The sequence below is a fragment of the Phalacrocorax carbo genome, chromosome 8 (assembly GCF_963921805.1).
Source record: "Phalacrocorax carbo chromosome 8, bPhaCar2.1, whole genome shotgun sequence".
In the NCBI taxonomy this organism is placed as follows: domain Eukaryota; kingdom Metazoa; phylum Chordata; class Aves; order Suliformes; family Phalacrocoracidae; genus Phalacrocorax; species Phalacrocorax carbo.
In genome coordinates, this window is record NC_087520.1 from 25,883,970 (window position 1) to 25,897,168 (window position 13,199).

A 13,199-nucleotide genomic window follows, 5' to 3' on the forward strand; every position below is an offset into this window, starting at 1 on the left:
AATACCCGCAGAGGAAAGTTGTTCCCAGGGCACAGCAAACAAAACCACAGATGACTCTCCCTCACAAGGCTAGGCTCAGATTTCATCTGACACCTCTAAATAACAAGCAGAGCTCCATTCATACAGACACAATTTCGTCAGCTTAGTTGGTTTTCTTGTTTTTCAGCTGTCCAAGGACCATCTGATTCATTTTATAACTGGAAAGTCAGCTTTGCAGTAAGTGAATTTAGAAGTCATTTGTACTCAGCAATGCCATGTTAACTTTCAGGTTTTGTTCCGGCTAGAAGAGAATGTAACAAACAACTTGCATTAGTCTGTCCTCAGTCTGTTCAGTCCTCTTTTAGACAGTTTTCCAAATGGATATTGATGGTGTTCTTACTGCTGTTCCCACAAGGTTAACCTGCTTCAGAGAGGGTGAAGGCAGAGGATGACAAGGGAAATACAGGCAGTCACTGGCAGATCTACCCCTAAGCCAGAGGATTCTCCTAAACTGCCAGACTGTAGCAGAGTCTCAAAGGATATGCCGATCTGCTGGATGGCTATTAGTGACTACTGCAGAAGCTTTGCTACGCAGACATTCTTCCTCCCACAGGCTGCCTTGGTCTGAATATATCACAATGTCACAAGTGAATTACAAGGAGCGTTCTCGCCAATTTTTTGTGCACCATATGCCATTCCAGTAGAAAAGTGGGAAACTGTTATTTATATCCTTTACTGTCTGGGGTAGGCAGGTGTATGAATTATGTTGTCCAAACTTAATAACTCAAAATCAGATTTTCTCTTCAGCACTGAAAGCTCTATATTGTAAAGTCTCTACTAGCTTACAGATTTGCAGTGTCTTCTGCTGCACAGAAAGTGTGTTGTATATCTTTCAATGCCATCAACTGTAACCACACTGAAAAGAAAATGCTGCACGTAAAGTATTCTGCCTTATAGCAAGAATACGCTGCTTATAATCTTCTTATTGACTAAAGCAGAAGGAATAATTTTCAGTGTCTCTGTCCAAAAAACATAAAAGAATTATGTCTAAAAGCTGAACATCCAAACATAAATTATAGTCAGTTGAGAAGAAGTCAGCTCAAATTGGCTTAGAATTTCCTGTGCAGCCGTAATGGGGTGCCTGACAAGGCCTCGTACTCATCAGCCAATTTATGCACAGGATCACACTCATTTCCATTAATCATAAGTAAATATGTGTTGTACAGTGTCCCTTGTGTGCACAGATCTATATTGAAATGGAGGTGGGATCTTTCGCTCTCAAAGAACAAGAAACAGTCTAGAAGAAAGACTGACTGCCACTACACACAGGTGGGTGAGCACAACAAACGCCCTCCGGGGCTGCCACCGCGGCACAGGGGGCGCGGGGTTACAGTGCCCCAGGGCTCTGCCCTCCCCGGGAGCGCCCCTTCGGGGAAAGGAAAGGGGCTTTCATGAACACTGCTCAAAAGCAAAAGCTGAAGACATTAACATGATTCGAATTTCCTTGGAGACTGCCAGCATGGAAGTACAGTTAAAGCACCTTGTCTCCCAGATTTCACATTTCCTCCAACTTTTTTCGACTCTTGGGGTTTTGGTTTGAGTGGCAGTATTGATGTAAACCGCCAACAAAATCCTTTTGAGTATAATCTAACAGAGGCAAATATTTGTGACAACTACTAGGAGAGAAAACAAATATCCTTGCCGCCTCCTAGTCAATTCCCAGCTACAGTAGATGCACTAGTATATTAAATATGGTCTGAAATAAAATGGTAAGGAAAATTTGATTTTTCAGTCTAATTTGGTATTGCACAGATGGACAAAGACAGATGGATGTGCAGACAGGAAAACTACTTGACCTCTGGAATATTACAAGCCCTATAATTCTGCATAAAAACATTCTGTTGTGTGGCCAAATACTGTAGCTAAGACTGTTACATTTTCAAGGGTGTATTATATTGTGGTGTTTCGGCCTGAGCAGCTACGTGGCAGTCCTGCAGGAAGACAACCCTGAGCGTTCATTTCAGCCTGCAGTGTGGATCTTGGCAGAAAGGTTCCACTTCCACCAAACCAAGTAAGCACTTCCCAAATATATTTTTTGCTGCTTAATACAGAAGAAACTTCTAAATTCACATTTACAAAGAAAATATATGTAAGCAAGTAAGCAGAGTGGCTCTTTCACCGTAAGCCTGAGTTAAGTTCAGCTCAACTGTTCTACATGAGTAGCTCTGTATCAATAATACATTCATTGAATTACCCTTCTATAGTGAACTGCTTCAGATACTGCTTTCTGAGAATCATTGTGAAGTCTGAGTTGTGTCATGGGCCACTCTTCTATGTCTGTGGAAATCCATAGGAAGGTAGTAGCTAAATCCATTTATAAATTTCCAATGTTTTAAAATAGGATAATTATTACAAAGGATAAAGTTGCACGGGATATCTTGTTAAACTCTGATGTTACCTAGAGGTAAAATTAAAAATGAGAGAATGTATTTGTGGTTTAATAAAGCGTCCCAATTATATAATTTTGACAGAAACAAATTAATATTTTTCAATATAATGCTGAAATATGCAAAATATATTCCACTTCTCAGTACATTTGCAAAGGTTAAGTAATCAAACTAGTCAAACATTTGGAAGCTAGGAGTGGATTTGCATCCCTGTTACACTACTGAACATGACATTTTGTTAGCTCTTGTTGGGGGGACATAAAAAGCTCATTACAGATGAGAAGGAGGCTTGTTCCTGTAAAGAAGAAAGCCTACTAGGTTGTGTTTGGAATTCAAATTGCCAGTTTCTACTGCTACATATTTACATTTGTGCCCTGCCTGTAAATTAAATAAGTGCAAAGCTGACAGCTCTGAAGTTTTATTTTCAGTCAGAGTACTGACTGTGTCAAGTACACCAAAGTACTTGGCTTCAAGCACTTTTTATTAAAAGATTTAATCTCTGGCCCATAGCACATTAGTAGAACCTGCTGGAGAGACCATGCTGATACTGTCCAATGCTATGCAAAACTGTGTCTGTTTCTATAATTCTGTATCAAAAACTTCTCCTTTATGGACTAAGGAGTTGTATGTCCTGCATTTATTAGGTGATAAACAGTGGTCATGAAAGAAATCAAGCCAACAAGGTTACAGCAGAAAGACTCTTGTTGACAAGGAAAAAAATGTAATGAATAGCAACAGCTGAAATTTTAGAGCTAGAGTGAAGGAAATAACCTTAAATTCAATCACATTACTTGCTATCTTGGGAATTTTCTGAGCTAACTGGAAAATTTTGCACATCTCATGTTTACCATACTCCAGTATAGTAAGTAGACAAAGCGGCAAATATGACAAATATCTTGTCTTTAACAGTTTAAATTTACGCACATCTGTCCAGCAAGGCAAAACAGTTCTATTACATCCAGATGTCAAGAAAAGCATCAACAGATACTTAAACAAAAAACAGGGAAATGCTAGCTAAATACCAGGAGTATTTCCTTACCAGCTTAAAAACTAGCTCAAAACATGTCATTGCCATGTTAATAAATCATCAGCTACTTGGAAGGAAATGTTCTTTAATGCTGAAAAATTTGCGCTGTGCCATACATGAGAAATCTCACTTGATTAAAGAATCAGACTGGATTCTCAAACAGTGACCAATAATGTGCAGACGAAGACAAAAGGTCTGTTATGAGGGGAACTTAACCTCTAGTGACATTTTCTAGAAGCTTCACATTGCCAGGAGGTAGCCATTCATTAAAACCCTAAATAAAGTAGACGGTTTCTTAAATGTGTACCCTCCAATATGCAGGGTTTATATACATACAAGTCCAAGCATATGCCACTGCCTCTTCCTTCATGGGAAGCAAATCCAGGTGTGCAAACCAGGAGTGAGCTGAAATTTTGGTGTAGTCCTGGAAAAAGAGCTCCGCAGAGTTTATCATCCCACAATCTGCACGCGGCCAATGAACCCAAAGCTGAGAAAGGTAAATAACCTGAATGCAGCGTTAAGAATCCTTCAGGGAGATGGGATGCTAGACAGAAGAGCTCTAGCCTCAGTCATTATAGTTTAATCACACACTGGACTGTAAATGAGCAAAACCATTCATTTCATCAGCTTAGTTGACCACGAAGGTGTCAGTTTTGGCATTGGGAAAAATGTGACCTGCAGTACTGACTCCTGCAGAGGGTGACTTCTAAAAAGGGTGTGTCTCCAAAGCGTGTAACTCTACAGCAAGCAAATCTACAGTCATGACAAGACCCAAGCTAAAACTCTCTCCTTAAAAATAAAAGCATGAACACTGCATTTGTGAAGAACATCATCTAAGCAGGGGCCTCAAGTTACTGCTTGTCTTAGAAATAAAACACCCCAGACAGAGAATAAGAGCAGGGCACAGAAACAGGCTTCACAGGAGATGTGACAGTGACTTACTCCCACAGAAATATTCACCTTACCATATGTAGCCAATATTGTTTAAGTTCAAGGGAAGCTCTAGTAACAATGCAGGAGCAGGAGATTCGACTGAATTACTGCAGTTAAAGCAGCTGTAGATGCACCCTGTAGCAGTACCTCCACACACACTTGCGGTTCAGACCTCCCAGCTTTGATGCTCCGAGACGTGCTGGTAACAGTACACTGTTTGTACCTCCCTATTTCAGCTACTGCGGGAATGTCATTATAGGCATCATATGTAATTATAATGAGCAAATAATAGTGAGGAAGAGCAAGGAAAGAAATGGAAAATATAGTTTCTCCTTCTTTCCAGTACAACTTTTCCATAATCTCCTAAATTGTATCAACCCCTCCTGGACACTTTTTCCATGGCAGCAATTTTCCAAGGCAAACGGGAGAGTCGGCACCACGAAACTTAACTGGAATAGCAGTCAAACCGTGTGCCCAAGTCCTCATTCCTCTTCCTGTTAAGAGAAGATGCCAAGGAAAACCTGCAACTACTCACATTCACAATGCAAACATTCCTGTCCCACAGAGATGATTTAGATTAGCAGTAACTTCCAAGGAAGATGTATTTTATTCCTGTACTTTGTGTTCTTTGTAGTAATTTTTTTTCTTAGCTTAGAGTGTAAAAAGATCTACCTTACTTTTAATACTTTGAGAACTCTGCCTTTTGCCTTCAGGGATATGTAGCAGCTTCTAAAGAAGATGCATTAGTTAAATTAATAATTTATTATAATAAATATATTATTTAAGCATATTAAATAAATTCAAGAAGTTTAGAGCATTACAGAGGTCAGCTCAAAATCAGTTTGGCGCTCTGCAGTTCTTTCTAGCCACATTTGCACTTTATTATTTCAGAATCCTTTTCTTCCCCACCTACCACGTGACAACAATTACTGTTTCATGAACTCAGAGAATTAGTTACTTGGCAAATCTTCATTAAGCTTATATGTGAAGGAAAGTGGCTGTAAATTGGTGCACTGAATGAGGGGCTCTTCCTCTTCTAAGGAGGATAAAGCCCACAACTCACATTCTCTCAAACCTGTATTTCATTCTGCACAACAATTTTCATTTGTCCCCATTAATGAAGGAGACAAAGACCATGATTAATAACATTAATTACATCAAAGTGAAAGAACATGGTACAGTGCCATTGGTAGGGCCTTTTTTTTTTCTTTTTTAAAAACGTCTCAGGCAGTTTATTGGACTCTATCCAATTCCTGCATTAACATTTTATAGCAGGAACTGAACATGTGGAAAATGTTTAGGTTACCCTCCTGACTTAAATGGCAGAGGTTTAGAGGTAGCTAAACAAATTCATGAACAGCACTAGACATTTCTTTTATGCATCTTGGGATAACAGTAGATCCTGGACAACCGATCAAGGACAATAAAATCTAACCACAGAAATCTCTAATCTTTTCTGGGCTCAGAAAACAGCCATTCCCCTTTTCTGTGTAATCCTTAGGTAAAAAAGCTTCCCCTCAAGATGCTGTGCAACTGTGTAGCAGAAGTTGTCCCTTCACCCTCAGCCACAGCAGGCACAACTTGGCATGGGGCAGTAAAGGCAGCTTCAATTACCCAAGCAACATCAGTAACATCAAAAAGGAGCATCACCGAGGTTAATTCAGGGAACCCTCGTTTTATCCTACAAAGCAGGTACCTTGAGAGCAGCAAATAGTAAAAATTGTGCTTCAAAGCAGTTTTGCAATCAGCTACTGCTCCTTCTACCTTCTGTTCCCACCATATCAGCTCTTTTGAAAACAAGTTTAGCTTTGCCCATAAAGCAAAGGTTGCTAGGTTTCCTTTAAGCAATGAATAATAACATTTTCTCTGCACAATTACTGTATTTACTGAGAACAGCAGTAATTTTTAGGGAATTGGAAAAGTAAATCTGTTAATAAGCTTAGGAATTAATATTGATTAAACACAAGCCTTTTCAGAAATTTAGCAAAACCACAAGATACATTTTTTCCTTTTGATTCCTTTTGATTGTTAGAATACTATTAGCTGTTCAAACTACCCACATCAGACAGCAATTTTGCTTTTGCTCTGTGTCCACATACTGTGTTTTAACCAAGAATTCTTATTTTTCCTAAAATTCTCTCTCTTGGCAGATGCCAAAACCCAAAATAATTTCCTACTAAGACTAGCAGGACGAACAGCCTTCTATGCAATGTACTTCCACGTCTCCCAGGCTCAGTGGGAAGAAAACCACCGCAAAGCCTCTCCTCAGTTAATAGCCATTTTGAGAATGATATCTCTTTCATTCACCTCCCTGGCCCAGGCACGCATTTACGTGTCTTGTGTGGCTTAGATGTACGTTACAGTTACAACTATTACAATTTAAGGATGAGAAAGAGGCAAAATCTGTCAGCAGAAGTGACAGATTTTATTAGATTGATACATCTGGAAAATATGGACAAGCTCTCCAGTTCAGTAACTCATCAGGTCAAGTTAAGGATGTTTTCTGGTTTTGTTACACTACTGTCCAAAACTTACACAGCATCCCTGAAAGACAGCGTAACTAAGGCTACATACTGATTCCTCTGTCTAAAGATGAATGTTGACATTTTGAAACCTTCTAGTAAATTACTAACAGGTGATGCATTACACAGTTTCTGCTCAGCACTCATTGATACTTTTTAAATTTGATTTGACTGCAAAATCATTGTCCAATTTCTGAAAGGGACATGTATTTTAAAACTTCCTTTAAATTCATCAAAACCACTGGGAATTAAAATTATGCGTGTGTCAAGCCAACAGCTGCAGGGTAACCGAGAACGCTGCAATCTGTATCACGTTATACACAGATACACACAGGCTAGCTTTTCAGTTAGAATCACCAGCACAGGATAGAGAGCATCGATGTTGGTCCCACTTCCCTCCTCTCTCTGTAGCAGAGCAGTAGTAAGAGACAACTGGAGTTATAAAACCTACAAAGCAGCTCAAGGGTTCTTTTCTTGGGCATTTTAAATTAATGTGAAATGCACTGCTTGAACAGAGAGGCACTGCAGAGCCTCCCAAGGGCCCAGACTGTCCAAGTATTAAAATGGATCAGCTGATGTATGTATTTGCTAACTTCTCCTCTGAGTCTTTAGCAACAACTAGGAACAGTGGCTTAACACTTCAGACATGAAACTGTCACTTAGATGAAAGTGACATGTCCCCCCTTCTTACATGCTACTTTTTTCTGTGACTGTGTCCCTCTTGTGTCCCAATGAGACCCTCAGACTGGAGACAGAAACACTGCTAGAGTTTGAAGAGGTCGAAGTGCTGAATGTAAATCAGTCCTCCAATTATGCAGAAAGTGGGCTTTACACAATAGCTACTCTCAACTATGTCATCCTCATGCCTTCATCCTGACCTGGAAAGCATCAGCCTATCCAGATGGAAAAACCAGCCTGTGATCTCTGTCAGGGAAATGCCAGCTGCAGCACCTTTTGTGGCAGACATCTTTAGGACGAGAACAGACCACATCTAGCAAAATCCCTTTGCACAGGTCTCCAGACAGCTGTTAGGGAGCATGAAGTCAGTTGCATGAAACAGTGTTAAAAGCCTCTGTAATTTACTTTCAACTTCTCTCCTTGGCTGTGACACCCCAAGTGTTAAAGGACAATCAAATCACTTTACCTTCCTGCACTTTAGTTTCTTCTTCTATTAAGCAGACATTGACCTTCCTTTACTATGCACTCTGAGACGTATGAATGAAATGCAGTACCTAGAACTGATGGTTATTATAGCTACTAATAATAACCCTTGAGTGCCTTAAGACTCTCAGGTACAATAATTCTGTATGACTAGGCAAATCTCTCAAATCCTTCCAAATCTCCACTTGAACTTTACAGTCTACATGGTGAAGGCAGGGCAGGGAAGAGGGGGGCAATGGAAAATCATTTCCTCTTCACTGGAAACAGAACCTATTCCAGCAGCAAAAAATGTGTGAAACACTTGTACCTGAGCAGTAGTCTTTTGTACACAACTCCCCAAAACAGTTTTGCCTTTTTGTTCAAAATAATTCAACCTTCATTAAACACTTAGTTCTGAGACCTTTAATCTATCTCCTTAACTGTTATATTTGAGGTAAGAAGACAAACTGTACTCATTAAATGAGAACCAGTTTCTTTCTCTGAACATTCTTCTCAGTTTGGATTTTGGGTCTTCCCTGAGGTTCAGAAAGGTTCAAATAAAGGCTTCACCCCCCCCCGTGAGTGGAAACATTAAGTGATTTTTATCCATATTTTCAAAATACGCAAGTCTTCTCCCCTCACTCGCTTTTCCCAACTATTTTGTTAACAACATAGACAGCAATTGCTCCTTTACTCAGAGATAGAAGTCATGCAAGGGGAACAGTTTTTGTAAGTATCCTTCCAAAACAAAACTCAATTGACATCTTTTCTGCTTCAGAAATGGGAGCACTGTGCTTTCCACGGGAGTCAGGAACTTAAAAACAGAGTTGCAGAGGACTCCACACCACTGCTGAATGTAAAGCAAGTAGGAGACTTGTTCTGCAAGGCTATCTTACTGCCTTTGAAACCACACTGAGATGAACTCTGACGGAGGACTGGATTGCATTATGTATGTACGAAATATTGCCAGAGCCAGTAAAAGGAGTATCTAGAAGCAGTACTACAGGCTGTCCATTCTGAATGGCGGAGTACTGGCTAGAATGACACCTTCTAGCCCCAGCGGTGATACGCTTTGCTAGCTCGCTGCTACCCCAGTGTAGGACCTCCAGGCGTCTGAAGTGAACAGATTGATTCTCACTGACTTCAAGAACAAACCAGACTTTCACTTACTGTAGCTTTTGTCTCTGGAGCCCACACACGCTCTGTTGCTGATTAAGCAGTACGTCAAGAAAAACAACCTTCAAACTACTTTGTTTCAAAGCTGAATATTAAACAGATTATTCTTACTTTTTTTTTCTTTTTGTCAAAGAAAGAAATGACCAACAAACACTTAATGTACAATCCAGACAGAAGTAATTTCATATCAGAATAGGCTTAACTCAGAATGAAAAATACTTTTGGTATAAAGTACAGTATGTCAGAATGACACAGACACGAAGGAAAATGCTCTTTTAGCTGGGCCAGAATGCTGTCATATTTAAAAGAATGTAGTCGCCTTCAAATCTTCATAATAATTGGTCCCTATTCCCTGCTCAAATGTAACATTATTTAACAACTCGAATTCATAATTAAGTTCATCATCCCAGTGGAATTTTCAAAAGAGGCTTAATTTTCTGCAAGAGAAATGGAGCCACTGCGGCCTGCCTAGCAGGGTAGCAAATCAATGACTCAGCAATGGGCAACTGAAAGCAGATTGGCTTTAATCGCTTAATCTCTAATATATGCATATGTTGAAGGGTAGCCTTTGTGACCCTGGTAATATTTATAGTGCACAACATGTATGTTCATGTTTCGCATGCAGCACTTTATGATGAAAAAAAAGTTTAGCTGTTTATATACACATAAGAGTACAGTATGGAAAGCTTAGACCCAGTTTTTGGAAACCTCTATTCAGATATGGATGGGCTTCTGTTTATGTCAAATGTGTATGAAATACTGGACTGCTGTCAGACTGCAAATTCTAATATTTGCTTTTTTGTGCAAGCCACAATACCACAAGTTTTTGCTGAGTTTACAAATTAAAAACAGAGGGTACAAAAAAATCATCTGATCTTATTAACAATCTGTATTCTTAATAGCTATTAATGGCTTTTGTTGAGGACTTGTGAGCATACGCACTAGAAAGTACGCATAATTTGAGCACCTAATGTATTCTGCTAGCATCAGGAAAAAGGTTCAGATTTTAATTAGTGAAATCCATTCCAAAGTGTGACAAAACCACAAAATCTGAAATCCTGTATCCTAGGAGATTTTCAGATCTGCCTAAGTTTGGGTCTGCAGATTTGGAGCTCTGCACATAGTTCTCGTTCTTGATAAATCACAACTGAGAAGAGCTCACTTTCCAGTTTATGAAGACCACAGCCAGATTCTCCCAAGAATTAAGCATGAACAGCCACTAGTCTTGGAAAAGCAAATCACTACACACAGACTTTTATTCCTGCCTTTTAATGATTTACAGAAGTATAACCCCAGGCTTCCTGTCCTCACTATCATTAGTTAATTTAAGTAAACCGTGTTAATAAAGTGAAAAACCTCTGTGTTCCCCAGTGTCCCAGGCATTTTTTTAGTTTACTTTTCTTAGTATCTCTCCTTATCAATTCTTTTGCAACCAAGAGAGGGATAGCCATACATTTCATTGGAATTCTTTCAGTTTTATTTTACTGGCATTTAGACTTTTGATTCCCACATAAACACACAAGGTGCATAAGCTGGTTTCCAACAGTTAATGCCCATTGTACTACACTCGTTTTATGAAGCTTAGAATTTGTGCATTTTATTAAAGAGTTTTCTGTAAAAAAAAAAAGAAACTAAAATTACATTAAAACTACTTCAAATTTTGATGAAATTATACTCAAGTTCTACCTCCAAAAGTCCTTTGTTATTTCATGCACATCCATCACTAACATGTTATCTAGGCCACAAAATCTCTATATAGGTTATATCAGGTAATCTAGACCTGAATATTGCCTCTTTGGGCTCCAACAGAAAAGACTGAAAGAAAATCACATAACATTGTAACTTGTCATGTATATAGAGTCAATAGCCATGGCTTCAGAAAGTCTCTTACCTTGAGAAACAAGGCTCCCTTGGAAGCCAAGGAGTCCATTCCTCTTCCATTGGGGTAACAGTGATAGGCAGCATCCATAACAGGATAGCGGCTGGCAAAAAGTAGACCACTGTTCACAAACTTAAAGCTACAGCAGCCATGGCAACTGTAGACCCCAACATCATAGACAATGTATTCAAAATAGTGATGAAGCTGCTCTTTCAATTTCTCTGCAGCTCTTTTGTCAAACACTTCCTGCAGACACAGAAAGTCCAAGTTGGCAGGGAAGAAAGCAGAAATCTCATGATCAAAGGTCTCATCTGTATGTTTCTTTTTCCGCACTGAAGTCTTCTTCATGATTGAAGCTTTGTAGAGGAGCTTGTTGTTGACAGTGCTTTGGTCCACTGTACCATCTCCAACGCGGACTTTAACTAAGGACTCTCGTGAGGCAGAGTAGCTGTCTAAACTCCCAGAATCTCCTTCCTTCTGTTTGTGGTTTGGTGTTTTTGAGATCTCGGCATCACCTTCTAGAGAAGGCTCTGCTGGGCCACTGGCATGAGCCTGGCCATTGACAGTGTCTGTTTCTGTGTCTGACATGTGGCCATTATCCTCTCCGTTTATGCGGACAATGCAAGTGTTTTCTTCTCCCTCGTTCAGCTCACCAGCCCCACCTTTATCTTCTCTACTCTCCTCACTGTTGTTTGAGCCAGAATTGTCTCCTTTATACTCCATTGATGTTGTCCTTTTGATGCCAGCACTAACAGTACGATTACTGTTATCTCCACCCTGGGGGGAGACCAAGCTGCTAAAACTTGCTGCACTGATGGATGTGTTGGTAGGAGAATCTATATATATTTTGATCTGTGGTCTGCTTGCCCCATTTCGGATCCTCTGGCCAATCTCTTTCGCCCTAGCCTGTGTATTGAAAACGTTATTAAATCTTGCCAGAGAATCTGGCAGCAGGCAAACATTGGCACTGCCAAAGCAGAAGCTTTTCCCATTGCCTGCAGCCTTCCACTCAGTGAGCAGTGTGGCTCCATTGGCATGGTTCTTGTCTTCGAGTCGGGAGTAGATGTATGGCCTTCTGGCTGACTGCAGTGGAGACCATAACAAGAAGCCAATCAGAGCGAAAGGAAGAGAGGCTACCAACAGTGCCAAGTAGATGGGAGTGGTAATAATGATGCAGAGTGCATGAAAATAGCATGGATCATCTGCTCTTTGACGTTTTTCATAGGTGGTAGGAACAAAAGAGGCCACAAGCCTATCTGCTAACCAGTAACATGGGAAAATTAGGCCCCAGGAAAAAGAATGCAGAACTGACAGAAAGCTGTTGGGAAATGGGGAAGTGTATAAAACCATTGCAACTTAATTATGACAACACTTCAGGGCCTACTACATGATGTCACTGTGTCAAGCATCCATAAGAACAATGGGAGAGGGCTGGGGAAAAATGTGCAGTCAGGAGTTTGGTTTTTTTTCCAGTCAATAACAAAAGTTGAGGAGCACCATTTCACTGTGTTGGAGTAAAAATGAAACAAGGCCACTGCTTTTGTCTGGCTTTTTGGCATTTATGTTTGTCAAAGGATGTCATTGTTCACTGGAGGCTGCCATAATGAAAAACTCCGGAGGCAAAAAGAAAATCTGTAAAAACAAAAGACACAAAACATATGTAACAGTTATTAAAAGTTTAAAGCAGATCTTCTCATGCCAATTTTGCCTTACAGTCTAAATTATTTCCTTTTTACTTTGCTTATTTTAGCATTTTTAATAGTCTGTTAAAAACTATGGATCTAGTGCAACTCCAACAAGGAACTGGTATTTCTGCAGATGAGATCAGTACATTGACCATTTAATGTTGTCATGGAACACATTTCTATTATGAATTTTAGGCCTTCCACTGAGAAATATAGTTTGGAATTTACTTTATTTTTTATCCAATCACACTAATATTTATATTTATCTACATTAGCTGTTTTCAGAATCTTGCAAATGGTGTTTAGCAGTTACCTCTAGGCTCCTCTAAAAGACTATTACATGTAGTATTTTATCACTGAAGTTAAGTTTGCTTGAATTGCCAAAGTCCTTAAAAAGAAAAAAGGTGATGT

The 13,199-nt window shown here is 39.6% G+C and overlaps 1 protein-coding gene across 3 annotated transcripts in view; it reads right to left on the bottom strand.

Moving 5' to 3' along the window:
* Positions 1-13,199, bottom strand: part of SMPD3 (sphingomyelin phosphodiesterase 3) — a 123,999-nt gene that overhangs the window by 27,246 nt on the left and 83,554 nt on the right. For all 3 annotated transcript variants that reach the window (XM_064459329.1, XM_064459327.1, XM_064459328.1), the window contains exon 2: positions 11,116-12,735. In XM_064459329.1, coding sequence (XP_064315399.1) covers positions 11,116-12,453 — 1,338 coding nt within the window. In that variant the 5' untranslated portion in view covers positions 12,454-12,735. The remainder of the gene's footprint in view (positions 1-11,115; positions 12,736-13,199) is intronic.